Source organism: Haliotis asinina, chromosome 8, assembly GCF_037392515.1.
Source record: "Haliotis asinina isolate JCU_RB_2024 chromosome 8, JCU_Hal_asi_v2, whole genome shotgun sequence".
Classification (NCBI taxonomy): Eukaryota; Metazoa; Mollusca; class Gastropoda; order Lepetellida; family Haliotidae; genus Haliotis; species Haliotis asinina.
Genome location: NC_090287.1, coordinates 15,324,107 through 15,351,423, shown reverse-complemented (window position 1 = coordinate 15,351,423; position 27,317 = coordinate 15,324,107). Strand labels below are relative to the sequence as shown.

The window sequence follows — 27,317 nt, the reverse complement described above, 5'->3', positions numbered from 1 at the left end:
GTCTGAAAATGTGTATGGATTCAAAGGCATTTCATGGGACTTTGCAGATTTCTGTGGGGTTTTCTGTGTTACTTGTGTTCCTTGCTGGAATGTAACTGGAACATTGCTAAAAGTGGTGTAAACCCTTACTCACTCACTCACTCACTCACTGTAACCAGTGATAGAGTGATGCCTGAATGGTTCATCAAAACAGTAAAAAAACTTCCAATCGAATTATTTAATTATGAAAGCTGACACAAAATGTTCCGGATCTTTATCGCCTGTTCCCAAAGACGAATGCATTCCGATATGGTGGAATAGGTTAGGCTCCAGCTGATAGGCTGGGGTCTGAGTTTGAATAACGAAGTCATAGATGGCCAGATCGGTGTGCCGAGAGGAAGGTAGTGAAGTCAAAAATGCAGTCAACGGTTCAACTATTGCACGTGGATACAACATGGCCGGTGTACAACATCCAGGCGCTTGTCGGAACTGGTACAAATATTTTGACAGTCTCCGAAGTTCAAGCATGTTTTGACGACCAACTAACTCTGCCGTCAACGCGAAGATGATCACTCCTATTAAAAAATACTGACACATGGCCCAATACGTCCATTTTGTCTTCGAACTCTGTATCATGAGTCCACACAAAACACCTACACCACCACCAACACAACCAAGGCTGATCAGCTCTAAAATCCTTGGTAACTCGAATGCAAATCCTTGCCATTTCTCAGGGTAATAGAGTTTCAGATAGGCGAACTTCTTCTTCACAGCTGTACCTTTTGAATTATCGACTAAATGGTTATCAAGTGAGTATTTCAGAACGCTGGGTAAATCCGTATGAGGTACTGCATCGTCTTCAACCATCAGTATATACTCGGGGTGAAACGACTCTGCAACTTTCAAACAGTACGAATAGTCAAAAGTTTCCTTTTCCCGAGTGTTTTTATGCGTTACCTCGTCGTAGGAGAGGGTTGAATGCGGGAGCTGTATATCTTTAACTTTGAAACTCGATGAACCATACCTTTGAGTAAACGGCAGGTACGATTCCAGAAAATGGGCATCTTCGTGTTTGTGAGGTTGAGAATCAACATTGCAGATAAATACAAATGTCCTGTTTAAAAAGTCTCTGCTTCTTGCAAAACTGTCAAGTCCAGCTGCGGTTTGGAGAATATACCCCATACTTTCGTTCCCTTTCTTAACACTCGAGCGTCTCACTGTCACTATAGTCACAGCTAAATATATGTGGGTGCCGTTTCCTATTGAGTGGTAGTGTCGGTAACTTTCACTGGCGTTTCTGGTCTTGAAGTACAGGTTGGCATGTTTAACTCTGTCTTCATTTAACATCTTGGCTCTTTGTTGGAAGTTAATCCGTCCTGAAGTTATGCGGTAGTAGGCCGAGAAAGGACGTGTTCGACACAACAACGGTAACAAAATACAGAACTGTATGATGCACGCCAGAACACCAAAATGGCGGACAAACGTACATAGTTTAGATATGGTGACTCGAATGCTGTGATGAATACCACACATATGCAAGCTGCCGCAGGTGTACATGGCTCTCATTCAAGGTCCTATTATTCCCTCGTAATATTTTTTGATTGATCTTGGACGTATTTATGCCATTTTAATGCGTAAACCGTGCTTAAATCTCTAGTGGTGTCGTTTGTGGATCAGTTGTCTAAAGACAGACGACAGTTAAATACTGGATCGTCACAGATGTCACACTGCATGAAATCACATAATAAGGCACACCGCCGTGGTGCCTTTTATTTTGGGGTGTCTTTCAAGTTTCTCCTTCAATCACGTTAGGTTTCTTTCATTGCTGTCGCCTTCCTAGATACGTTGTGGTTAATTGTCGTTGAGCAGAATGAAATATGCTACATGAATATCGGACAGGATTGTTGGTCCAGAAAAGACAATTTCATACCTTGTGTGATAATCCCCGAGAAGGTGATGCAAATGTCAAGTCGTAACCGAGACAATGCGTCCTGCTTTCTCCGTGAGTTTCTGCACTACTTGCATAGGAGTTGAACTTTCCTGCGACATCAGTGAGGCTGGTACACCTGACGGTTGGGTGTGTATGGGAGAACACCAGGCCTGCTGTAGTTTCTATCTCGTGGCTGAGACAGGGCGCTCTACTCTCCCCGTGAGTTTCTGTACTCTAGCAGAGTGCTGAGCGTTCAGGCGACATCAACGCGGCTGGTACACCTGACTGATGAGTGTGAATTGGAGAACACCGGGCCTACTATAGTTTCTATCACGTGGCTGAGCCAGGGCGCTCTACTCTCTACGTGAGTTTTTGTTTTGCTTGCATGGGGGCTGAGTGTTTGTGCGACATCAACGCGGCTGGTACACCTGACGGATGAGTGTGTATGAGAGTGTACGAGATCTCCTGTTGCTTCTATCTCTACACTCGCCCAGGTCATAAGCTCAGCGATGCAAGGTATTTGTTGCAACGCAACAGTTCCGCCTCGCTGACGATAACACGGTAGTCGCCCAAGGCAGTCAGATTTATGATTTAGATTTATGGGCAAAACCATGACGATCGTATATCTGGACGCCGGGGATGACACGAATCTGTTCCCTGTGGTATTTCACATTTACCACGTATCATAGCACTTTTGAGTGTCAATTTCCATTGTTCGATAACACATTTATAACTTTTAATCATTTTGTGGGATGAAATAACAAGCAAGTGAAAGCACAATGCATCTTTTACGTGATGCATTTTGCTTCGTTGGGTTGTTGTTTAACGCGGCACTTAACAATATTCCAGTTATATGACAGCGGTCTGTATATGATAGAGTGCGGCGTAAAACTAAACTCACTCACTCACTCACTCACTCACTCACTCAGAATGTGGAAATTGTTTTGTGACTTCTATTTGACAGGCGTTTCTTACCAAGGAGCACTCAGAAAAAGTCCCCGTAGTGATAGTGTTCATATGTGATGATGAATTTCAATCAGTTAAAGAGTAGTGCAATATTTTGCAAGGGTAACAGGTCATCTCTTTATTTATTTTGTAACGCCATCTCCGAGCCCCGAGAGTGAGTGAAGTCAGTGCCTGAAGCGTAAGTATAATATATGTTTCGATAGCGAAACATTGTACAAAGGTGTTGTCGCCCTTCGACTGTTTAAGGCGTTATCAGATATTGTAACCTGATAGAGTGAGTGAGTTTAGGTTGACACCGCTGAATGAGTGAGTGAGTATGGTTTCAAGCCGTTTTAAGCACTATTGCAGCAATATCACGGCGGGGAACACCAGAAACTGACATCACAGATTACTCATATAGGGAATCAAATCTGGATCTTAAGCGTGACGAGAGAGAACACTCTCACCACAAAGCCACCGCACCGCACACAACACCTCCTAGGACAATGTCTGTTTGTGAAGGTGTCAAAAACAGTGTCGTGCCCATTCATTCAAGTTGTAAGATATACTGTGACTATGTTGCAATGTGTATATATATGTGTATATATGAATGTGTATCTCGGGGCTCGTGCCCATTCATTCAAGCTGTAAGATACTGTGACTATGTTGGGATGTGTACATAGAAACATGCTCTTGAGTTTGTGTATATTTACATTTTGTCGAGAAGCGGTATGGCTGAAATGAGACTATACCACTCACTCACTCACTCACTCACTCACTCACTCACTCACTCACTCACTCACTCACTCACTCACTCACTCACTCACTCACTCACTCACTCACTCACTCACCTAAACACATGCTAAGGCTATAGCCGGAATTACGAGGGTTGGCTGAAAAGTTCTCAGCCTGAGTGGTTTTTCCCCACCAGGTAGAGACAGGTGTTTGTCACCAATGAGGACTATCATTTAGTGAATCATAGACACAAGAACTACAAACGTACTAATAGTTTTATCTCAACTACAGCTCTTTTGGTAAACCTACCCTCTGAAATCATCAGAAATGGACAAAACTGAATACAGGGCAGTCATCAAGTACTTGCAAAAGAAAGGGATGTCCCCAACACAGATACATGCTGACATGGTCTCCACTCTAGGGGATGATGCTCCTTCATTTTCCACAGTAAAGAAGTGGGCTGCAGAATTTAAGCGTGGCAGACAAAGCCTTGATGATGACCCACGCTCAGGAAGGCCTTCAACACCAACCACTCCAGAAAACATCACGCGAGTGCTCGATATGTTGATGGATGATCGACGATTGACTACTCGACATATTGCTAGTGTAGTGGGCATCTCTCATGAGAGGGTTGAGCATATTATCACCAACGAATTAGGAATGACTAAAGTTTCTGCAAGATGCAAAGCTCTTGACAGCAGAACAGAAACGTGTCAGGTTCCAGACGTCCCTTGACAATTTGCGTCGTTTTGAAGCAGATCCCGATGATTTTGTGGCACGATTTGTAACCATGGATGAGACCTGGATACATCACTTTCAACCAGAAACAAAACTACACTCAAAACAGTGGAAGCATCCTGATTCACCAGCTCCGAAGAAAGCCAAGTCTGTTCCTTCAGCTGGAAAGGTGATGGCATCAGTCTTTTGGGATTCCAGGGGTATTCTGCTCATTGATTATCTTGAAAAAGGTCAAACTATCAACGGCAGATACTATGCTGATCTACTGAACTAGTTGCGAGAAGCAATCAAAGCCAAACGACGAGGGATGATCGCTAAAGGTGTCCTCTTCCACCAAGACAATGCGCCTGTTCACAAATCGGTGGTGGCCATGTCAACAATCCGCGATTGTGGATTTGAACTCATTGACCATCCTCCTTATTCACCTGATTTGGCTCCTTCTGACTTCCACCTGTTCCCCAAAATGAAAAAGGAACTCGCCGGTCGCCATTTTGCAAGTAATGATGACGTCATTTCAGCTGTGACTGATTTTTTTAGGGTAGCTGAAGAAGATTTCTTCCTGACCGGGATTCGGGCCTTGCAGCATCGCTGGCAAAAGTGTGTGAACTTGGAAGGGGACTATGTAGAAAAATAAATTACAAACGTGGACTTTGTAACTTTTTTTCACAGTGAGGCTTAGAACTTTTCAGCCAACCCTCGTATTATCTCACAGTAAAGAACGTTTATAGCGAATCCGCTTATAACGAACTGAAAGACACTGTTTTGCATCCACTTTGAACATGTAAAGGGAAATACCAATAACGAGCCACATTATCACGGACTAAATTAGTGATTGCTTTGAGTTCGTCAAAACAGGAGTTTACTGCATTATGTAGCGGAGCGGGATATGAATTCCCATATAAAAATGAACGAGTGAATGTGGTTTTACGTCGCTTTCAGCAATATTCCAACTTATCACCGGTGGACACAGGAAATGGGCTTCATGCACTGCACCCATGTGAAGAATCGAACCTGCGTCTTCGGCTTGAAGAGCGAACGCTTTAACCTCTTGGCTAGCGCATAGCTCCAACGTTTATGTTACAGGATGAGTGTTAACGGTATCAGGGCTCTGTTTCTGTCGTTGTTGTTTTTGTGCGTTTGTGTGACCAGTGTGTGTGATGGCTGCAGTGCAATAACTACCGTATGCAAGGCACAGTGACGTAACTTAGCAATGGGAACACAGAATTACATGTACACTGCACTGCTGCAAAGATGATTAGGACAACACAAAAACGATATCACCATATTTATGCGATATATATTGAATTTATATTGCTGCAGTCTTTAGTCTCTGTCTCAAAGAGCTCTGTATACTGAATGTTCTGTATCGAAACGTCGCACTCACGAAATGGAAGAAGCGATTACCCATAAAGTTTATTAATGTGTAGTTCCTAACTTCTAAAGCCCCGCCCACAGAAGGTGTTCCTCCAACATCATATGAGCCAACGATCTGTATTTTCTACACATTGCAATAGCAGTGTTTACACGATGAAACAAATATGCTCTAGTAGGTATCTTGCACACATAATTAGAGTGGAACCACAGAGGCACAGATACATTTTCGATATGAAGAATGAGGACTATCATTGTCGAAACGTCGCACTCACTGAATAAAAGAAGATGTATATCCATAAATCATAGTCCTCATTCTTCATGTACTCAACTTCTAGAATGCCTATCAAAGATTTTCGATATACCAAGTTCCAAGTCTGTCGACTGTAGTAGGATTCTATTAAGCATGCATAAGGTTCTAAATGCAGAGGGACAGGGTTAGATAATGGCCTGGGCCTCCTTTCACGAAGCAGCCTTTACTAAGGTTAACCTTAACTCCCATTCTTTAACCATTCCTAGGTCTAAGCTAACCGTAGTGCAATGTTAAAAATTGGGAGTTAAGGTTAACCTTGGTAAATGTTGCTTTGTGAAAGGAGCCCCCGATTCTCCAATACCTGTTCCGGTCTTCTTGTTTCTCTAACAATGACATTTTGTTCGTATTTACAGGTGTTTATGAGCATTTCTTGATGCCACAGAACCTGCAGTTTCTATGTTAATGCCTTTGAGCGATATCAGATTAATGTCCCGTCACAGCATCTTTGCTTTGGTTTGCTCTTGGTTCGGAAGTTCTGTAAGAATTAGGAAAGAGGAAAACAAGGTAGTTTAGCAAAAACGTTTCTTGGACCCAACCCGCTCCTGCTTCTAAACCTTTCATTCTCTTATATATAATAAGCTCATGGAAACACATAGGCAACATAGCGAAGAAAATAATAACATCAAATCTAGAATTATTTAAATACTGTGAAACAATGTAGACCAGTATATCAGTAATAACATCAAATCAGACATTAGTCCTACAATGGTAAGTGAATTACCTGTTTTCTCCGGTGTCTACATATTGCAACAACCGTTTGTAAACGATATTTATGTAGATTCACTTCTACCGTATGTCATCCCCCTCCAGTGACTGAATATCATACGCATCCATGTGGAAGAGGAACTGTTCGAGCCTTTTGATCTTAAATTTGTGCAGCGTCGATTGCATACCGATATGGTAAAATAAGTTCGGCTCCAGTTGGTATGTTGCTATGCCAGTCTCTTGTATAAAGTCATATATAGAAATGTCAGTATGCCCGAATGACGTCAGAGTGGTAAGATACTTGGTCAAAGGGTCAATGATTCCTGATGGATATAGCATGGCCTGGGTACAACATCCGGACGCCTGTTGGAACGTGTACAAGTATTTTGACAGTCTTCGTATCTCCATAATATTCTGTCGGCCTACAAACTCCGCTGTTAAAATGAAAAAGAGCATCCCTAAGAAACAGTGACATAGTTTCGATTTGTAGCTGTGCCTTCTGTATTTAACAAACAACTCAAATGCAAGAATGGCGACTCCCCCTCCAACACATCCTATGCTTACAAGCTCCAGCATCTTTGAAGCTTCATATGCATAGCCTTGCCATCGCTCCGGATAATACAGTTTGAGATAGGCAAATTCTTTTCTTTGAGGGAAGCCCCTCGTGCCGTCAGTAAGATGATTATCCAAAGTAAATTTCAGAACATTCCCTAAATCTTCATGAGGAATAGCATCGTCTTCCACCATCAGCACATACTTCGAGTTAAATGATTTTGCAACGTTTAAACAATATGAGTAGTCCCATGTTTCCTTTTCATATGTACTCTCGTTTGTCTTTGTCCGATACGTGGAAAAGTTATTTTGAATTTGATCATTATCTTCTAATTGAAAACTTGTTAAACCATATCGTTCCGAAAAGGGTAGATACTTCTTCAGAAACGCTGCGTCCTTGTGTTCTTCTGGATTCAGATTAACGTTACAAACAAAGACAAACGTTTTGCGGGAAAAGTGATGACTTTTTGCAAATTTGTCTATTCCCGCTGATGTTTGGAGAACATATCCAAGATCTTCGCTTTCGTTCTGAACAGTGCGGCTGACTGTGACTATGGCTACTGTCAGAAATATCTCCGAGCTTTGTCCGACAGAATCGTAGTAGCGTAGATTAGATCCAGGAACTTGGCTCTTGAAATAGGAATAAGCGCTTTTGACTCTTTGGTGATTTACATGATTAACTATATTCACCGTGTCGTTGCTGGATCGGAAAGAAGCTCGGAAATATGACGAGAAAGGAAGATTGTAACACAGAATCGGCAACAAGAGGAGGAACTGAAACATATACACCATAGCTACTGTGGAAACACATCGCCGAAAGTTGGATCTTGCCATGATGTTTCTTGTTGTTGAGTATCTGACTCTCACATGTTCAGACCCGAACTGCTGAAGTGCTGTTTCGTCAACTTCATTCCGTATCTTAACATATGTTGTGCTTGTGCTTCATCTCGAATACATCAGTTGTTGACTCATGTACAGTTCCCAAATATAATGGTTTTCGTGTTTTGGCTACAGATGAGAGCTAGCAGGACACTGTGGCCCAGAACTTGGTCAGATTTCAACAGCTTGACCAGATGAACATGATATGTTAAAAGCTTTCAGTGAATATGACGGAGGATCGATATGCAATACAGCATGGAATATCAATATCAACATAACACCAAAGGCCTATGTACAGTACCAAACGGAAACTCGTTGATTGTTACTAGTATGTGGGCGACGATCAATATCCAATAAGTGAAAAGAAACAACCACAGTAAGCTTATTCTTTCCACAGTCGCATACAGGATCGATGTTGCGTCTATTCTCACAAAGAAACGTGCTGTATGTCAAAGGAACAGTCATGCTATGGGACGCAAAGCATAAGCATATAGCCACTTATCGTAGTTGTCAGCCATTAATATTGTCAACACTGACATGCATCGGTGTTGTGTCAGTGAATCTTATCTCCGGTACACAGTCTAATAATGGGTCTGTGTGATGGTTAGTTAGTGACGTGGAGAACTGAATTCTGTGTCTGATCAATGAACATCACACGGCAGTGTGACAGAGGACTGACTTGCAAGTCGGCAGGATGCTCCACATACCTGTATCGCTACCCCATGGAATGTCGTCTGCGTTGATGGGGCAGACGACTCTCGCAGTATTGAATAAAGGAAAGGCCAACTCGGCAAACACAGTTAACGAATCACCACGGAAACAGCCCAGCGTCTCCTCCCAGCCTTGACCTGGGATATAATTCCAATACCCGGATCTAACGACGGACGAACACACATTATACTAAGCAATTATTCATCACAATGGAACTCTCTCATTGAACGCAGAACAGCTCATACACACAGTCGGTCACCCCATCTTTCAGTAAACATTACCTTGTGTAAATAATAAACTCACAAACCTCCAAAACAACGTGAGTACTCCCATGTGCATGGTATGTTGACGGCATTTATGTAGAGGTACATCATCCGTAGTATGAACGATGCTCACAGCGGGCCATGACCTAGTTCAAAGCAACTGGTGAGCCCGTCTCTGCTACAACTCAAACCACACCCTCGTCATATATCGGGTAAGGTGTCCCATCGGAATGTGACTATTTTGAACCAGGGAGTCCTTTAAGTGCTCTTTTCGAAAAACTGAAGCAACCTCACTGCTGTCCATTCATCTGTGACTGTGAGCCATGGTCTTTGTACAGGATAGGAGTAAGTCATTCAATGTACTGGTGGAAAGAATCTTTAGTTGTGCACAGGGGCGTATCATGGTGAATACGAAAGGCCTGCTCGGTGAGAATGCCTACATTTTATGACGATATGTATCGCAAACCTCGGTGATAGCAATAGGAGGCGTGTACAGGTGGACCGTCTATACATGGCATGACCTCATCGTCAATAAACGTTCATTAATTCTTTATGCGTCTTTGTGGTTGTATAAAGATCCATTCTTGAACTGACTGAAAAGATTTTGGGTCGAAGCTGATTCATCATTCTTCCATTGGATAACACTTACTGAGTCCTATTGTTGTGCAGCAAGTAGGATTGTGGTGATGTCATAAAACAGAGAGTATAATACTTAGATGAATTGTTTATCAATACTCCACGAAGAATCTATGTCACAACGACATTTGCGCCAGCTATGTTGTGTTTGGCGACACGTGTCTGTGAGTAGTGTGCGACAGATGTCCTTCGTTGTGATGAGGTTGCAATAATGTTAAAAGCGAGATGAAGCTCAGTTCACTCATCTAATTCAAAGGTGTGCACAGTTGCCTCCCTTGGTGACAACAACATCACCGGTAATCTTCTGTTCGAATTCCGATTTAGGGGGAAAGTAGCATACAACCCTTGGTCCTGATACATGACTGGTTGTTTAACGCCGCAATCAGCAATATTTAAGCTATATTCCGTATGACTTCATTTGAAACCGATTATTAGCTAAGTAATCAACACGATTGTGTAGTGACATTCATATTTCACATGTGCTGTTCACAATCTTGGTTGTTCTGCCAGTTCGTGGTCTCTCTCATGAAAAATAGCGAAAGGTAACAACGAAATAATGATCATTTTGTAATAGCCATTAAGATGGTCTTGTGAAGGTATTCACGATGACACAGACCAAGGTGTGAGAACTGTTTATTCGTTGACTAAACTGATACAGATGACAAATTGATGACAAACTGACAACCTGCAAAATGAATGGAATAATAACAATACAGTTCTCACAAGCTGACATATAAAAACAACATTTTACATAGTCATAAGTGATACAAATATAAGCTTAGCATATCATAATCATTGCAGTTTCAGTTACACATGCAATACGAATATGTCATTATTACGTGCCTGATATTATACTCAATTAATTGGAATGTGTTTCATGCCATAAAGAATATGTATGAATGTATGTATACTAGATACTGTACAAATAGATATAAACATATATACCCTATGATTCCCACGGGGGTATCAACCCCTGTATCAACTTGTTCGTGATATAAAACATACCATACGTACTATTTACACAACTAAATATTTAATCTAATCTATTATCAATTCAATGATAAACAATACGTTTTTCTACCAAATCAACAAAACTACACGTAGGATCAAATATGGCATTTCTTATACACTCAACTCATACACACATACACACATACACAAACACACACACACATACACAGAGAGGGAGTATATGTGACATGTTGAGACATAATATTAATCTGACATAGATATATTTACATGTTACTTTATACATGACAATAGCATAAAATACATAATAATAGCTAACCATTTTAATTCATTGTCCTGATTGTGTATCCAAATGTCCAAGTGCAAGTGACAAGAAAAACATGTGGAAACAAAGGGTTGGGATGTAGGACACCTAATTCAAAACTAGTCAATCACTGAATTATCTTAGCTTACACTTTGATTCCTAGCTGTACTACCCAACACTGAAGTGGACTTGTCCAATGAATAACTAAACAAAAGAAATGGGCTTTAATGATATTACTTCACTTACAGCTATTATCTTACGCATCCTGAAATGAGAGATTTGATTATTATAAATCGGTAATGATGACTGGTTCATATATCTGAAATTGATACAATAAATGGTTATTAATTGCTGTATTGCCTGAAATATACAAATGACGTTATTTTGAAATTGCTAAAGTAAAACAGCTAAATGATAAAACATAATCACTACGTACACAACTCTACCACTGTTTGTTAAACTACTTTTTTATTGTGGTTTTCCAAATATATGAGACACATCAGAGTTGGGCTTTCGATTTCATGATACTCTGCAAAATTTGGTTTTATTGCAATTATCAAATTTTGTGTCAGGAAATCAAACAGACTGTATGTGAATTAAAGTGAATTACAACCACGTCTCCGAACCTAGCGACCGGATCCCGTCAGGTGTCGCTTACGACAAGCATGGGCTGCTGAAATCCAGTCTAACCCGGACCTACACGGGTCTGCACCTTTGTATGAAATGTGTGTTGTGCCCTTAAATGCACAAAGTATTAATATTCATCAGTGGGCAGAGCTTATGTGACTGCGTCACATTCACAGCACAGTATCTTCCGGTGAACCACAAACGTGGATTAAATCATAACATCACTATCAATTTATGCATGGAGGCCACTTGTTACCCACCTAATATCATGCTGAGAATTGGGAAATTTGGCTCCATTTTGTATGTGATTGCAATCTGAGTTAATTGTGATCACAGCAGTTATATTGAAGGTTCCTCGATGTAAAAAAAGACACGGATCGAATACTTATTATCGTGTACGTCATTCTCAGTGGTGCGTTCGTATAAATGACACCACTCTTTTGCCACTGGTATCCGTTGAAACTTCATCGTATTACAGACACCGGAGTGCATACGTGCGTACGTGCGTGCGTGCGTGCGCGCGCGCGCGCGTGTGTGTGTGAATGTGTAATTCAAGTTGCTGAGGGAGCGTAGTAATAACAAAAGCGTCCGTAAAATATATATAAATTGTTGTTCCAAGACATGTGAGTAAGCACGTAAGCAATCCCTCAGGGAAAAAAACGAAACCACGGGTACAGTAAATGACATTAATGAAGTACGATAACAACTAACTAACGGGTGTAATGAATTGTATTTTTCATCCCATTCTGACCGAATTGATATAACGACCAATGGTTATGACAAACTAAAATTAACGGTCCGTTTGACCAAAGGTTTCTGTGAGTTTACACATTGTTGTTTGTTAGTGCAGGAGGCGGACATCATACGGCCTATTAACAGTTCTAGCTTTGTCTCTGAAATTCTATACCCTGTCTGAATTGTTGTTTTGTAAATACGTGTAATGTATACGAGGGGATGTCAAAAAGTAGTGAGCCTAACTATAATCTCGTTGTCCAATGTTTGCAAAGTGTCCATATTACTCTGAAGGGATCATTAGCAAAGCCAGATCCAAAGTTTCATGATCACACATGTGGGTAATGTGATTCTCGAGATATGAGTCATTACAACACATTGGGGTATAATATTTGTAAAATAATTGCAGAAAATGAAAACGATATGTCATTTGGTGCCTAATGGATAATAGTATGTCTCCAAAACAAGCTCTTTCAGTAAACATGAAGAGGGGAGTCACTGGGGGAGAGAGTACTGTTTCAAATTGCTTTTCATGCACTTTAACATCTACGTTTGATTCTAGCGGACTTCTACCAGTCTAAAACACATATCGTGTCAAAAGGTTTCTTGAATATTTTGTTTCCTGAAGTTTGTGATGCGTTTATTGCGGATTTAGCATTTTGGGGGGCACCAAGATAAAAATTCAAACAACATGGAGATCGTGAGGCTGGAACATAGCAAAACCAATTTGCTTGAGGTTAACAGATGATATGTAGAAAAATATAACATATCATCAGCTGCATTTACGAGAGGTATCCCAAAAGTGGTTGGCCCCACCTGGACAGTTATAAAAATGCAACTGTTAAATGTAACCCAAAACAAACCCTGCAAAATAGGCGGTACGGCTATACAGCCTGACATAGTATATCTGTATAGTGACATTCTATATTCTGGTAGTTGATATGGTATATGATGTATACTGACATCACATGATTTGATAACTGATGTAGTATATCCTGTAACCTGTATTCTGACATGATATAATCTGCTAGTTGATATATAATATACTGTACACTGACATGATATATCTGCTACTTGATATAGAATTTATTGCACACTGGCATGATATAATCTGCTAGTTGATATATAATATACTGTACACTGACATGATATAATCTGCTAGTTGATATAGAGCACATTGTACACTGACATGATATAACATGATAGTTCATATAAGACATATTGCATACTGGCATCGTATAATCTGCTAGCTGATTTAGATATATCATATATTCTGACATAGTATAATCTGTATACTCACATAGCATAGAATGCTGGCATTGTATATTTTCTATCCTTCCGTTTAATAATCTGCCTTGTCATGGGGTTTCACTGTGTCTGTGACAGTGCAGAGGACGTGATTTCATTTCGTGACACTCATAAGACAATTATTTTAAAACCTGGCACACAAGAGTTAAAGACATGAATCCGACCAGAGCCAAATCATGCCCCCAAAACGACCGGCACGCCTTAAATGCCGCCATAAGCTCTCCTTCCAGCATGTCCGTCTCATTGATCAAGAAATCCCCTTGCAATCAGTTTAACATTCCCCCAGCCTATTGCCGTCGATTACTCAAATTTAAACTCTGTGAGAAACACGGAACAGACGTGCGTAGTGTTTGTATCTGCGGGCGAGGGCTGAGCGCAGTGGTGACAAATCAGTTAAAGCCTAACCGGTCGTCAGCTCTCTACAGCGAACGGGCGACGAGCTGCTTGGCAAGGCCACCTACTATCATTCACACTGGGGAATCTGTACTATGAGATAGTTTCACATCAGTGTAGATGAAAGCAGTGCAGTGTTGCCGCTCGCTGACTTCTCGCGGGTATGGATTTATATAAAGTTTAACCTGCCACGGAGTTCGCAAGACGTTAATGATAAGGTTGACATACTTTGTACCTGGAGAAAGTTGGCAATGTTTTGTGTGTGCGGCGTCTGAAGACATCGTTGGATACAGTGTCATGCACAGCGGCACAAATCACAAGCGTTGATTACAGGTGCTACGGCCATGGCGGATTTTACAGAACTTGTCAAACAGTTTCACTTGCAGAGAGCTTTTCTTTATGGATTTATCATACTATCAAGTTTCTTCGTGTTTGCACCTCTCGGAGATTTGCAAGTAAGTAAATATTAGCTCATCGCAAATGACAGCTGGGTTTCCAAGTGTAAATCTACTCAAGGCCATGGATCCAAAACATGCCTTGTTGTATTACTGCCCGTTTCTTTCTCTAAGTACATTCTATAATGCAATTCCACCACTGATTCCACATGAAGCAGTAAGAATATGTGTCTTACAGTATAGTCGGTACTTACATGGAAATGCGTTTAAAGAGATATACTTCTCTCATTTTCAGACCGTTATATACTCATTTAGTCAACTGTAGTTGGAGAGTCTGTAACGCTAAGACAAATACACTGAATAGTCCAGATCAGTTAGCAATGAAGGATAAATGCATCAACGTCACAATGCTATCGCCCTTTCCTGCATCACTTGATTGCTTCCTTAGATACATTTCGTTAGTTGACACTATTTTAGACATTGTCAAACGTTGCCAGAGGAGACATAGAGAGATATGGAATTATAAACGTAAAAATATTTACGCATATATAATTGTGGGAAAAGTTGTCAATGTTTGATAACCTCGCTTAACGAAAATGCATGAATCCTGCCTAGTCCCAATACCTGAGATTTTGTGTAACGCCAATGCACGTTTAATCAGTGCAAACCAAATGCGTCATAACTCACATACCAAGAATTACAACCGCGTGTAATGTCAATGCACAATAACCGAATATAATAAACGTCAGTGCATTATAACCGAGCATACTGAATGTTGATGTAGAATAATTGAACATAATGTCAATGCACAATATCCCAACACAGTAAATGTTGATGTACAGTAACCGAACATAATAAATGTCAATGTACAATAACCGAACATGATGAATGTCAGTGTGCAATAACTGAACATAATGAAGATCAATGTACCTTAACCAAACATAATGAATACTTAGTATCAATTCATAATAACCCGAATTCAATGTAAATGTGCCATAACCGTACATAATGTCAATGTACAGTAACCGAACATAATAAATGTCAATGTACAGTAACCGAACATAATAAATGTCAGTGTACAACAACCGTACATAATAAATGTCAGTGTACAACAACCGTACATAATAAATGTCAGTGTACAACAACCGTACATAATGTCAACGTACAATAACCGAACATAATAAATGTCAATGTACAGTAACCGAACATAATAAATGTCAATGTACAATAACCGAACATAATAAATGTCAGTGTACAACAACCGTACATAATAAATGTCAGTGTACAACAACTGTACATAATAAATGTCAGTGTACAACAACCGTACATAATGTCAACGTACAATAACCGAACATAATAAATGTCAATGTACAGTAACCGAACATAATAAATGTCAATGTACAACAACCGTACATAATGTCAACGTACAATAACCGAACATGATGTCAATGCAGAATATACGAACATAATGTCAATTCACATTAACCGAACATAATGGATATCAATGTATAATAGTTGAATACAATGTAAATATACAATAACCGAACATAACGGATATCAATGTATAATAGCTGAATACAATGTAAATTACAATAACCGAACATAATGGATATCAATGTATAATAGCTGAATACAATGTAAATGTACAGTAACCGAACAATGCATGGTAACTCTGCGTAACGACAATGCATATAAAAACGTTTAAGTACATGCACATTGACGTAGTACTAGAAATTACAAACATAATGACGTATTTGGACCACGTCATACATTGTGCATCTATACATCAACATTGACGGATATTCAACGGCCTTTTCCTGTAGCGTCGGCAGCTGTATATCTATTCTAAAATCGTGTTGACCCAAATCCCCCGCAAGACTCCAACCTAAGATTGTACTACCACCAACACAAGACATGCTCCACATACAATCACAGGCCCTCATTGTCCACGCTCTGCTTGGCACGACATTAACACGTAAATGGGAACATAATGTACACTTACATGTATATAAATGTACAAGCCATTGACTGATATATGCATCACTAGTTGTCACGGTCAGAATGGACCGCTCATATATGGTCATGTATCTAAGTTATAATTAGTCATGTACGATATAGACAGTATAGTTGACCTTAAAGAGAACTAACATCCTTAGAAGAGCTACAAGCTGACACGGTTAACCTTACGCTAAAAGCAAGTGAAAGCTATTTCAGTTATGATAAGAAACGAAATGTACATGAAATGTACATGAAATGTACATGTAACGTACATGCGATTGGCATTTAAATGTATGCAGTGACAAGGCAGGGCATATTTCCGATTGTCTCCAGCTGGCCTCGGATGTCTACAGTCTGGACCTGGAAGTGACCACTCAGTAATACTCGATTAAGTAGCACATACGAATTTGACTGAATTTGAAAACATTTCTTCTCTAGTCGTTTCACGTTGAACACAATCCATTGGGGGTTTATGAAATAAGCATGCATCTAATTATTTATATTTTCTGCACATGCGTTATATAACGTTTCATACGAGTGAGTGAGTATGGTTCACGCTGCCTTCAGCAACGGCCCGGGACACCAGAAACTGGCTTCACATATTATGTCATGTAGGGAATGGAACCCGGGTGTTCGGTGTGACGAGCGAAAGCTTTAACCGCTCGGCTACCCCTGTAGCACCTGAAATTGACATGAAATATAGTTGTATGCAAGTATTGGCCTATTTCAGAAAAAACCGCAACTGACGACTACTAATGTATGATTTGATATCCGTTGTTCTGAGCAATATGTATCGGATCTGCCTGGAAGATTAAACAGGAAACCCAATCTGCCCATTTGATATGTTGTCTTTATCAACAGGAAAATATACCAACGACTGTAATGAACAGGCACTATCACCGAGTGGAACAGGAAGGGAATTATGTTGTCCTTTTCATTATGAGAAACAGGGGCGGGGTAATAGCTAGACTTCAGTGGTTAAAGCGTTTGCTCGTCACGCTGAAAACCCGGGTTCCACTCCCCACATGATACAATGTGTGAAGCCCATTTCTGCTGACCCTGTCTGGAATGTTGCTAAAAGCGACTCAAACCTCAACTCACTCACTCACTATGAAAAAGAATTATAGGAGTGCACGTTCTTCAACAACCTCCTTTATTGTTAATCAGGTTACAGCAAAAGGTTTTTGTTTTTTCGTAAATCGACGCACCCTTCTTTGAAAAATATACCCCTTTCATTTAACGTTTTTATCAGTATTTTTGCAATGTAGGTTTATATTATTTATTCAGCCTTTATTCTTTACATTAAGGGCATCTGTAGACTGAGCTGTGAGGAACAAGGAGATAAGCGCTGTTTGACTATTTATGTGTATCTCAAACGTGAAATACAGGTTACACAGCAAACAAGGAGCAGGTCGTGACAGGATAACCCATGGAATGATTATATTTTCGTGTGCATGTTCAAATGACCTTATGCCGTAGACAGTACCAATACAAACGTGCATGTACTTTGTTTGACAGATAGGACCAAGGCCTAAGATACGAACCTTCAAATAAGTCATCATTTCTCATGTCGATAGACTGACAAATATGCCATAATTCGTTATATTCGTATTTCGATACATCCAGAGTTAAATGCGTACGAAGTTAGATTATCACAGAAACAAACATCAATAAGAAAAAAATCAAGAATAATTTGATTTGGACTGAGCTTAAGAATAGGATTTAGCATAGAGGGGTAGAATGAGTGAGTGAGTTTAGTTTCACACCGGTTTTAGCAATACTCCAGCAATATCACGGCGGGGGGATACCATGTGGGGAATCGAACCCGGGTCTTCGGCGTGACGACCCACCAGGCTTACCTAACGCCCCATACAGGGGATAGAACACCGGCACGAGAAGGGAACATTTTGATAACCAGTCATTCCAAAAATACCTGTAGGCACGAAGGGAGCGTTTTGAAGAATGAGTGCGGACAGTCGCCTTGTAGACTGAATATTCGTGTAATAGCGGTGTATACCTGAAACAATCGCCTGGGGGAGCTACCTGGTGGGGAGGAATCTTGTGATGGCATGTGAACAGGTATGACAGCCAGGTAGGTCGTTACACAGATTCTATCTTCCCCCAGGGATTTGTTTGTACTTATTGGGTAATATTATACACAGCTGTAACACGCCGTGTAGAGCAGAGTAATCCTTTTGTCATTCTTTCATTCTGCTTCTTCGTTTTTGTCTTGCTTTTCTTCTTTTTCTTTCTCTTCGTTCTCTTCTACTTCTTTTCATCCTGTTCTTTTCTGTTTTTTCTTCTGCCTTTTTCATTCTTTTCTACTTCTTCTTTTCCGTCTGATCTTTTCTGTTTTTCGTCTGCTTTTTCATTCTCCTCTAATTCCTTTCCTTCTGTCCTTTTCTGTTTATTCATCTGCTTTTTCTTCATTCTTTTCTACTACCACTTCTGCTCATACTTCCTCCACCTCGGCTACTTTTTTTCTTGTTTCTTGTTTGGAGTCAAAGATTTTATCTGAATTCGATTAAATAAACTATTTATTTGAATATCCCATTCCTTTGGCTGCCGTGTGTAACTGAATTCATTTGTATTTTAACGTTTGTGACGCTTTAACGAAGTTTCGATACATGGATAGTACTAAAACCCAGCATCACTATCATGATCGTACTATATCCTAAAGGGGAAAATTCATGGATGCCAACTTCTTTATTGTACGGAACACAACATTCTACAGTATATGATAACTCCTTCATCAGATGAATGAAACGTCTTCTTTATAACACACAGCTTGGAGTTCATTGTTTTTTTGTTTTGTTTTTTTGTTTTGTTTTTTGTTTTGTTTTTGTTTGTTTTTGACTTTGAGTATCGCTTCTAATTTCCTTTGAAAGGCTTGATATCAACATGAATGACACCAGGGACGGTGGGGTGCCCTCCAAAAACCCAGGTTCGATTCCTCATGTCAGGTGTCCGCCATGATATTGCTGGAATATTGCTAAAAGCGGCGTAAAACTACACTCACTCACGTGACATCAGTTCCATATATATAACATTAATCCAGGGACCAATGCACAATATTCATTGTAAAGGCTTGACAGTAGAGAGCCGTGACAAAGGAGAGGCCCAGCCTGCTTTGTAAACATTCCAGGCGTTAGATGAATGTGAGTTACGTGGATGTCGCCAACAAATAGTGTTGTGTTAATGAAATTGGTTAGAATAAGGTATTACCCCACACAGTTCTACACATAAAGGCGCACGTGTGATTGCTAAAACGTCATATACGGAATGTCAGAATATGTTGTTTACTTACAATATATACAATATATACAACATTTTATTCATTAACGCCGACAAAACGCGTTTTGTATTTATCCTGGGACACAAGGGGCAGTGAGGTGGCTAAGTGGCTAGAGCGTTCGCTCGTCAAGCCGAAGACACAGGTTCCATTCCCCAAGGATACAATGTGTGAAGCCTCTGGTGTTCCCCTTCGTGATATTGCTGGAATATTGCTAAAAGCGACGTAAACCTAAAACCACTAACTCACACCGAGGACACCGTGAATGTAATGTGGGTGTACGTACAACCCTGTTAAGAGTCAAGGTCAAGGTCGTGATCTACATCTTGTAATACACAATAGATACCCACTGGTTCAAATTAGCTTGGACTCCTAATTCATTTTCCTTTATGAATAAAACTTTCTCCCTCCCCACGAAAGCATATCTAGACGTCAGCTCATAGCTTTACATTGCTCGCATGACAAGGATGCTATCGGAGCATGGCGGGTGGAGTACAGGGTGCACTCTGTGCACAATTAGTCAGGGAGAAAATTGAAATGTGTGGTCGCTGATCGACTTAGAAGGTCATGGCAATCTGTTGGAAAGAAAGAACGCCTACAGTGCCCACTTGTCAGTCACAGTGTCCGAGGAATTTACACGAGTGGTTGGAAATTGTGAACGTTTGAGAATTTCCACCTGGTAGATCTTCCGGCATGACGGCATTTTATCTGTCGGTATTTGGCCTGTGGCTTTTTATCTACATATACTGGATATTGGACTAATGGAATGCATGCAATCATAAAACAACATCTGTTCACATGTAAGTTATGACGTACATCTTTCAATCAATGACTGGATTGCCTAGTGCAGACTCGATTTAACTAAAGGAAAAAGAGAAAAATAAAACACCGTACAGCTGTAATACTAAAAATAAACATATAGCCATGATATTGTCACAATCTACGATGGACTCTGCTTATATCAGAGATTTCCTTGGAATGTGGAAAGGATTTGGTCGCTTTTATTTGCATTAGTGGTCTTGAGTTGTATCGGTGTGCGTTACCGCAAACCTCTTTCATGCAGGAAGTTAACCCTTATGCCGAACATTATTATAAATTGTCTCCTTTTGTTCATTTATATTAATGCGTGAGTTAAAGAGATTTAAATAATGTAGCGTGCTAGCATGCTATGCAACTTCCTAGTATGTCAAAGTTTCCTTGAATGAGCAAAGAGTCTTTAGGGACATTGCAAGCCAAATCGATTAATCACTGAAACCTCAGACACAATAATTTGACGGACCTAAGTGCAATAAGGATAATTATTAAGCAAGTACATGACTGTGTGTACATGTTGGAAGGTTGTACGCAGTTCGTGTAGTATTTTCAACTCGTTGCTCATGAGTAAATGTGTGTTTTACGGCATTCGCACTTGCCCTACAAAAACGTTCTGTTAATAATTCTTGAATGGTGGGTCACACAGTGTCATACGGATTCATCACTTCATACATGAACCATGAAAGCCTGAGGGTATATCAAAGGATGTTTATATTGTAGTATCCTACAAAACGCAAATAGATGGTGTGTGTGGGACAGGGTGGTGTACTAAGTCCACTCTGTTAATGTTGTATTGGTAATGTATTCCATCGCTGATCAAAACATACTGACCTCGGGTGAGAGGACTGTTGGCACACAGTACATAAACTGGACTGAAGGTGTGAGAATACTGGAACAACAAGTACGTATCTCCTGTGGGCGAAATTAGTTCAACATCTTGATATAAAGATACATTTGGATTATAGTAATATAATAAGATAATAATAATATCGATGTTGAACCTAGGCGATTTTGTCGGTGGTGAATGGGTGCCTTGCGTCAACTCTTTATAATACGATACTAACAGTGACACTTGGTATAATTACTATTGTTAATATATCGAAACTTCGGATGTGCCGAAGTATGCAATGTAAGCACAAATCAAAGTTAAATACTTGGTCCAAGGAATCGGATACCAAATTTCGAGCCGTAGTTGAGACTACCGTAGCATCGATACGTCGTTTCAGATGCCACCACAACAACGAAATTGGCGTGTATAAACAAATGACTTATAGATCTAAAGTGCCAAAGGATCCACAAATAGCCATGAAACGCGGTAATAATCAATAAAGAAGTTATCAGCCAAATTACTTCCAGATCTGGCCTTTGCTAACTGAAACACTGATAATCCTGATCATGACTAGTCTTCGACAACCTTTGCTGGGTCGAAAGTCAAACTTTCTGACTTGGGTGATGGATGCCATCGTATTCAAAATTAATTTAAATTTGGCAGATCTTTGTTTGTACTGACGCTTTTTTTTAACAGAACGCCTTTATATCGCAGCAGTATTGCGGCGTGAAACATCAGACAATAGTCGAATTAAGAGACGATAATGGTCGACCTCTGGAGTTTTCGTTTTTGCTCATAGGATACTGTAGCGTCCCTCGCAAGAAATGGGTGTCATGCTGAGATTTAGGATCCGACTAATGACACCCGATTTATGTACAATGCATATGGATGAGCGATCACATCAGCCACAAGTTAGGACATAGCATTTACAGATTGAACATGTTACGAGCCACAGCAAAATACGCACCGCTTTGTATTGTGAACGAAGTCACATAATGTTGCGTCAACTGCCTAAATGTACAAACCTCATATTGTGTTTGAATGTAGTTTGTATGAAAAGAAACACCAAATCCTTTTAAGGTGTTCTACCTGTAATGTACAGGGCATTGTAAACATGGTTTCCATAAAGTAACCCGAGGCTTTAGGCGTAGCAAGCCATGCAAGTAATGATACGAGATAGTAGTTTCAGTTTTGCCATCTAGAGTCTAGATGCCATCCATAGAAAATGAACCCTGCAGATGTATTCATTATTTTGTACCCTTGAAGGTCAGGGTTAGTACTGATCTTCAGCAGCCGATGCTTGTCGTAAGAGGTGACTAGGGTGGTCAGGTTCATTATCATCCCACGTCGAGACGAGACCCAGACAGCGAATGGGATTCTCTAAGCGCAGCATAACTTAAACCAAGATGCTTTCGAAGAATATGAACACTCAGTAAGACTGCACACTTCTGCATTACCGAGAAAGGCCAATTGCTCTGCCAATGACCCACATTAGATGAACCAAAGCTGAGGCACCAAGGGCCATGGGAAATCAGACAACCCTGTATCTTGAACTTCGTAAACGAAGTCCTCAAATGTGTCATGTTTTTGAGGAATCTTTGAACGTTCGTGTCAAAAGGACAGAAAATGCAATGCTGTAAATGATTTCAGGTATGGGATTTCAGGTCAGGGTTGTTATTCCAGTTAATTAGATAATTATCATTTCACCTAATACGCTTTAAATACCCTGGCTGCTGCTCCTGAGTACCTCTCCTTGGAGACTGAAATACAATAATCGAGACACATGATCACTGTGTTTGTGAAAATGCTAGGCATCCACGTTTGTTTGCTGTTTCATTAAATTGATAGCATAATCTATATATCATGTTTACATTAGGATGCATAAACACAAACTAAGGGAATAGTGACTGGTCCTGCACAGCCAAGAGAAAGTCTTCTGTTTCACCTTCTAGGCCAGCAAACATCATTCAAGCAAAGGACAGTGTTGCAGTGTTGCTCTTCTCGAAACACTGCACACGCTAATTTGTTATCATCATAATTATTCAAAATAGTGAGCAAGTACTATTTCCGGCATACGTTGGAACAAACGCATGTTGTGGTCCCGCACAATTTCTTCACTAAATGACTGTAATCTCAACTCCACAATATGAATGCTCATACTGAACTACAGTAAATAATCATTGTAAATTTATCAACGTCATAGTCAAACATAACACACAATCAGTTACGTGATCTGCAAGCAAAGCCATGATTGACAGATATTGCGTTTATATTTCACTGTGTTGTTACAGCTGTTACCTGTCTATAAGCGCTCAGTGTCGACTGATTCAAACACTTTTATCATGCTTACAAAATGCTGTATATTTTGGTGGCTTGTACTTAGTATGGTTTGCAACTGTAACGCCAGTGTATATCTGACAATGTAAATGAGTGAGTGAGTGAGATGGGTTTAGCAGTATGTCTGCAATATCACGGCGGTGACCCATGTGAGGAATCAAACCCAGGCCTTTTGCGTGACGAGCAGTACACCTCCTAATTGCAGAGACATTGGCTGTTTGATTCTCGAACTGTTTCCCATACTTGCTTCAAGGTTGTTGAAAATTATTAGATGAAAATACGGGTAGAGTAGACAAGCGGGTAATCGATAGTTCGATTCACACGATGTCCAGGTTCGATTCCTAACAGTGCTTGTCTAACCTTCATGAAGCGAGGGAATATTGCCTCGTCGCTGTATCCATACACTCTCAGGCACCATGCAGTCCACTGAAGAGGAATCACTTTCAAGAGATCAAATCGGATGATCGAATGTCAAATGAACTTTTATTGTACAGTTAAACCTTCCAAGGCAGTGTCCGTAGCGAATAAATATTAATCTATAATGAAAATGGAATGAACGGTCTACAGAAATAAACAACAGCAGTGATTGATATGTGTATTGATTTGCACGTGTTGATGTCACCCTGACAACGCGAACTGACTTCATGTACCAGGTGTTGTGTGAGCACACAGCTGAAGGGGTAACTATAATTGATATCTCGTGCTTGATACATTGGAAGTGTTTTACGAAGTGTCGATTGAGTTGAATAGAAATACTGGAATCTATAATCTTGAAGGCGCAATAAGACGGACAGACAGACACAGAGACACACACACGCGCGCGCATAACACACATTACACAGAACAACTCGCGTCATCACGATACAAACGCAGGCCCGTGAGGAATTGAAATGCATGAATGTCAGCTTGTTACATCTGCAAGCCAAGTAAAGAGCCAAGTAAAGACCATCAGTCAACTCCGGCTACACAAACATGTGAAGTCAACTCAAGCTTCGCGAACATGTAAAATCAGCTGTCCGAAAGCACGGTATCCTCCATGTTTGTGTGACCACAAAGCCTGATCAGGGCTGAGCACAGATCAACTCAAAACAGTAATTACTGAAACATTACAGATATTAATTAATGACTTGTTGCAGGCTCGCTGATGTCAGCGTTTGATTTATTACCGCGCATATCTCCAGGATGTCATGTCGATTGCACGGAACACGCAGGCTTAAGGGTGTTGCGACTTGTACTGTCACTAATCAATTTCACCTGTGTCGTTCCAGAACATGGAGGCTTGACAGCTGGCGAGTGCTCAGCCAGCTCGACGCTGTGCCTTTTTCTTTTTTGTAGATTTATTCAAACACTAAGTTTTTACTTTGTCTTAATCACGTCGTTGTATTTTTGATGTAGTCATGAACGACTTTGGTAAATATGTCATGCGCGCACGTGTTGTTTACTTGTGACCAGTTCTTCTCTTGTTATAACCCACCTTGTTTCAGAGCGGCAGGTAAAAGGCTGGTTTATAAAACCGAGCGGTGTATTCGACAGTTTTGGTTAAGGCTGGACGAACTGACAGACAGTTGTTGGTTTGGTTGGGTAGACAGGCACACAGTTGTTGGTAATGTTAGACTGACAGACAGACAGACAATTGCTGGTTACTTTGAACGGAAAAAGAGACAGCTGTAGGCAATGTTCATCGTCTAGACAGATAATCATTGGTTAGGTTGAACGGAAAGGCAAGCATGTGTCTTGCAGTTGTCGTATAGTTGGACAAATGTTGTGTAGGTTGGATGGACTGACAGTTCTTGGTTAGGCTGGACGGATGGACAACAGCTGAGGTGTCCAGATGGAGAGGCGGTGGTTTCTTACCGTGTGGGTGGATGGGTGTGGTAAACAGAGTTGGTTGGTGAATAAATCATACAGAAGAACCTATTTATTCTGAATCCTGTTAATCCGGACACCCAACACGCTGACGACAGCGTGAAACCGGGCATTCTTCAACACGTTAACAGTACCATCCGGATAAACGAGGCTTTACGTATAAATTACACAGCAATTACCTCCCTTGCAAGTAGGTTCCCACCTGTGCATGTAAGGTCTGGGCACCTTGATCACAATGAGAATCAATCCCGGAGAATACTGTCAATCCATCCATTCCACCTCACACACTGAGAAATAAACAGACGTTGACAGATAATCACTGTAATTGTTAGTTTACCTGCCGTGGGACTCTTAAGGAGACAACTTATTGTCGAATATGAATGTCAGTGTTGACCTTCTCAGTACACCAGAATCTTTGTGTGACATCCACAAATAGACGACTGTCACATCTCAGGTCGGTGCCGGAGTTCAATCAACTCGCAAATACGCTTAATATTTGGTGATTCGTTCTGATCAAATTGACAGTTCGTTTAGGAAATTGTCGTGTATGAATTGAGCAAATTATTTTAGTGCATTAAGCACTCGTGACAAGGTGTGGAGACTGGGTCTGGATGGACAAAAGAGTGAAAAGTATTTAAAAGCGAGCTAGTGACACATCAAAGTCTTTACCTGCCAATTAAGTAAGGATGGACATAAATGAAGAGAGAGTGTATTTTCGTAAATTTAACATGGTCCTTGGGATTCACACAGACATATCTATATAGTAAATATAGAATATATATTCCGTTCATAGGACAAAGGTCCTTTATATGTTTATGGCAAAAATACACATTGCTTGCAAAATATTTATCATTTATAAGAACTATTTGAGCCTTGCAAAAGAACATGCCAATATCATAATTTTTAAGGGATATTTCCAATTACTTGAGCCATGAAAAAAAACATGCCATTATTGTATATAGTGAACTTCTCTTTAACTGTCATTAACCGATCCCGTTAGCCGCATCTTACCACATGGGTTACTGAAGATCAATGCTAACCTGGATCTTCACGGGTCAGGATGAGGCGGTAACGCGTGTTAGCTTTGTAGTGTTTCATGAGCAGCACGTGTTATATATTCCCTCAAGGACTTAATTTCGAGAGCACGTTGATCATTGATGGAAGAAATATATTATTAGCGTTGCGCAACCGAGAGGATCATCGAGTTGCCAGTCATTCGCTTTATATACGCGTTACAGAAATCATTGATTATAAAATAATTGTTTTTCGTGCTCGATATTGTTCAAGTCATTCAGACTGTTATATGTCCTAAACGATTCTTTCGATTTATAAGATGCCACTCTTCAGTCTAGTGTGTAATTTTGGACTTGGTGGCATACATGTAACAAATGTGACGTCATAATAGCGTAGGTGGGAGTAAATACAACGTCGAATCATGACGCAATATTCCTCATTAACCTTTCATTGCGTAAATATTTCCAGGAGAATCGTTTGTTTACATGAACCAACAAAGGTAAATATACCAAAATAATCTCCTCAAATACTGTCATTTTTATAGCATATATTCAATGTTTCAATTTCTTAACAGTGGATAAACACAGCTGACATTCAGCCCCTCACCTGCCTAACGTTTACTTGAATTTGTTTGATTGTTTACAATGAAAGAATACGGCTTCATCCGAGACGTTCAGCTTCAA

At 40.3% G+C, this 27,317-nt stretch overlaps 3 protein-coding genes across 3 annotated transcripts in view; 1 reads left to right on the top strand and 2 right to left on the bottom strand.

Annotated features, from left to right (window-relative positions):
• Window positions 1-206: 206 nt before the first annotated feature.
• LOC137294247 (post-GPI attachment to proteins factor 4-like) lies at window positions 207-2,351 on the bottom strand. Its single transcript, XM_067825248.1, has one exon. It carries the CDS (start codon window positions 1,543-1,545, stop codon window positions 214-216), a length of 1,332 nt encoding a protein of 443 aa, XP_067681349.1. The 5' UTR covers window positions 1,546-2,351; the 3' UTR covers window positions 207-213.
• Window positions 2,352-6,525: 4,174 nt separating this feature from the next.
• Window positions 6,526-8,209, bottom strand: LOC137293627 (post-GPI attachment to proteins factor 4-like). Its single transcript, XM_067824287.1, has one exon. The coding sequence runs from the start codon at window positions 8,100-8,102 to the stop codon at window positions 6,798-6,800; it is 1,305 nt and encodes a 434-aa protein (XP_067680388.1). The 5' UTR covers window positions 8,103-8,209; the 3' UTR covers window positions 6,526-6,797.
• Window positions 8,210-14,110: 5,901 nt separating this feature from the next.
• The window catches only part of LOC137293628 (transmembrane protein 179-like), a 40,297-nt gene continuing 27,090 nt past the window's right edge, over window positions 14,111-27,317 (top strand). Inside the window, exon 1 of the mRNA XM_067824288.1 lies at window positions 14,111-14,545. Within this exon, the coding sequence (XP_067680389.1) occupies window positions 14,435-14,545 (111 nt within the window). The 5' untranslated portion in view covers window positions 14,111-14,434. The remainder of the gene's footprint in view (window positions 14,546-27,317) is intronic.

What these genes read in the sequence shown, in the direction of transcription:
- LOC137293627 (XM_067824287.1), bottom strand. Translation starts at nt 8,102, where the DNA reads ATGGCAAGATCCAACTTTCGGCGATGTGTTTCCACAGTAGCTATGGTG.
- LOC137294247 (XM_067825248.1), bottom strand. Translation starts at nt 1,545, where the DNA reads ATGAGAGCCATGTACACCTGCGGCAGCTTGCATATGTGTGGTATTCAT.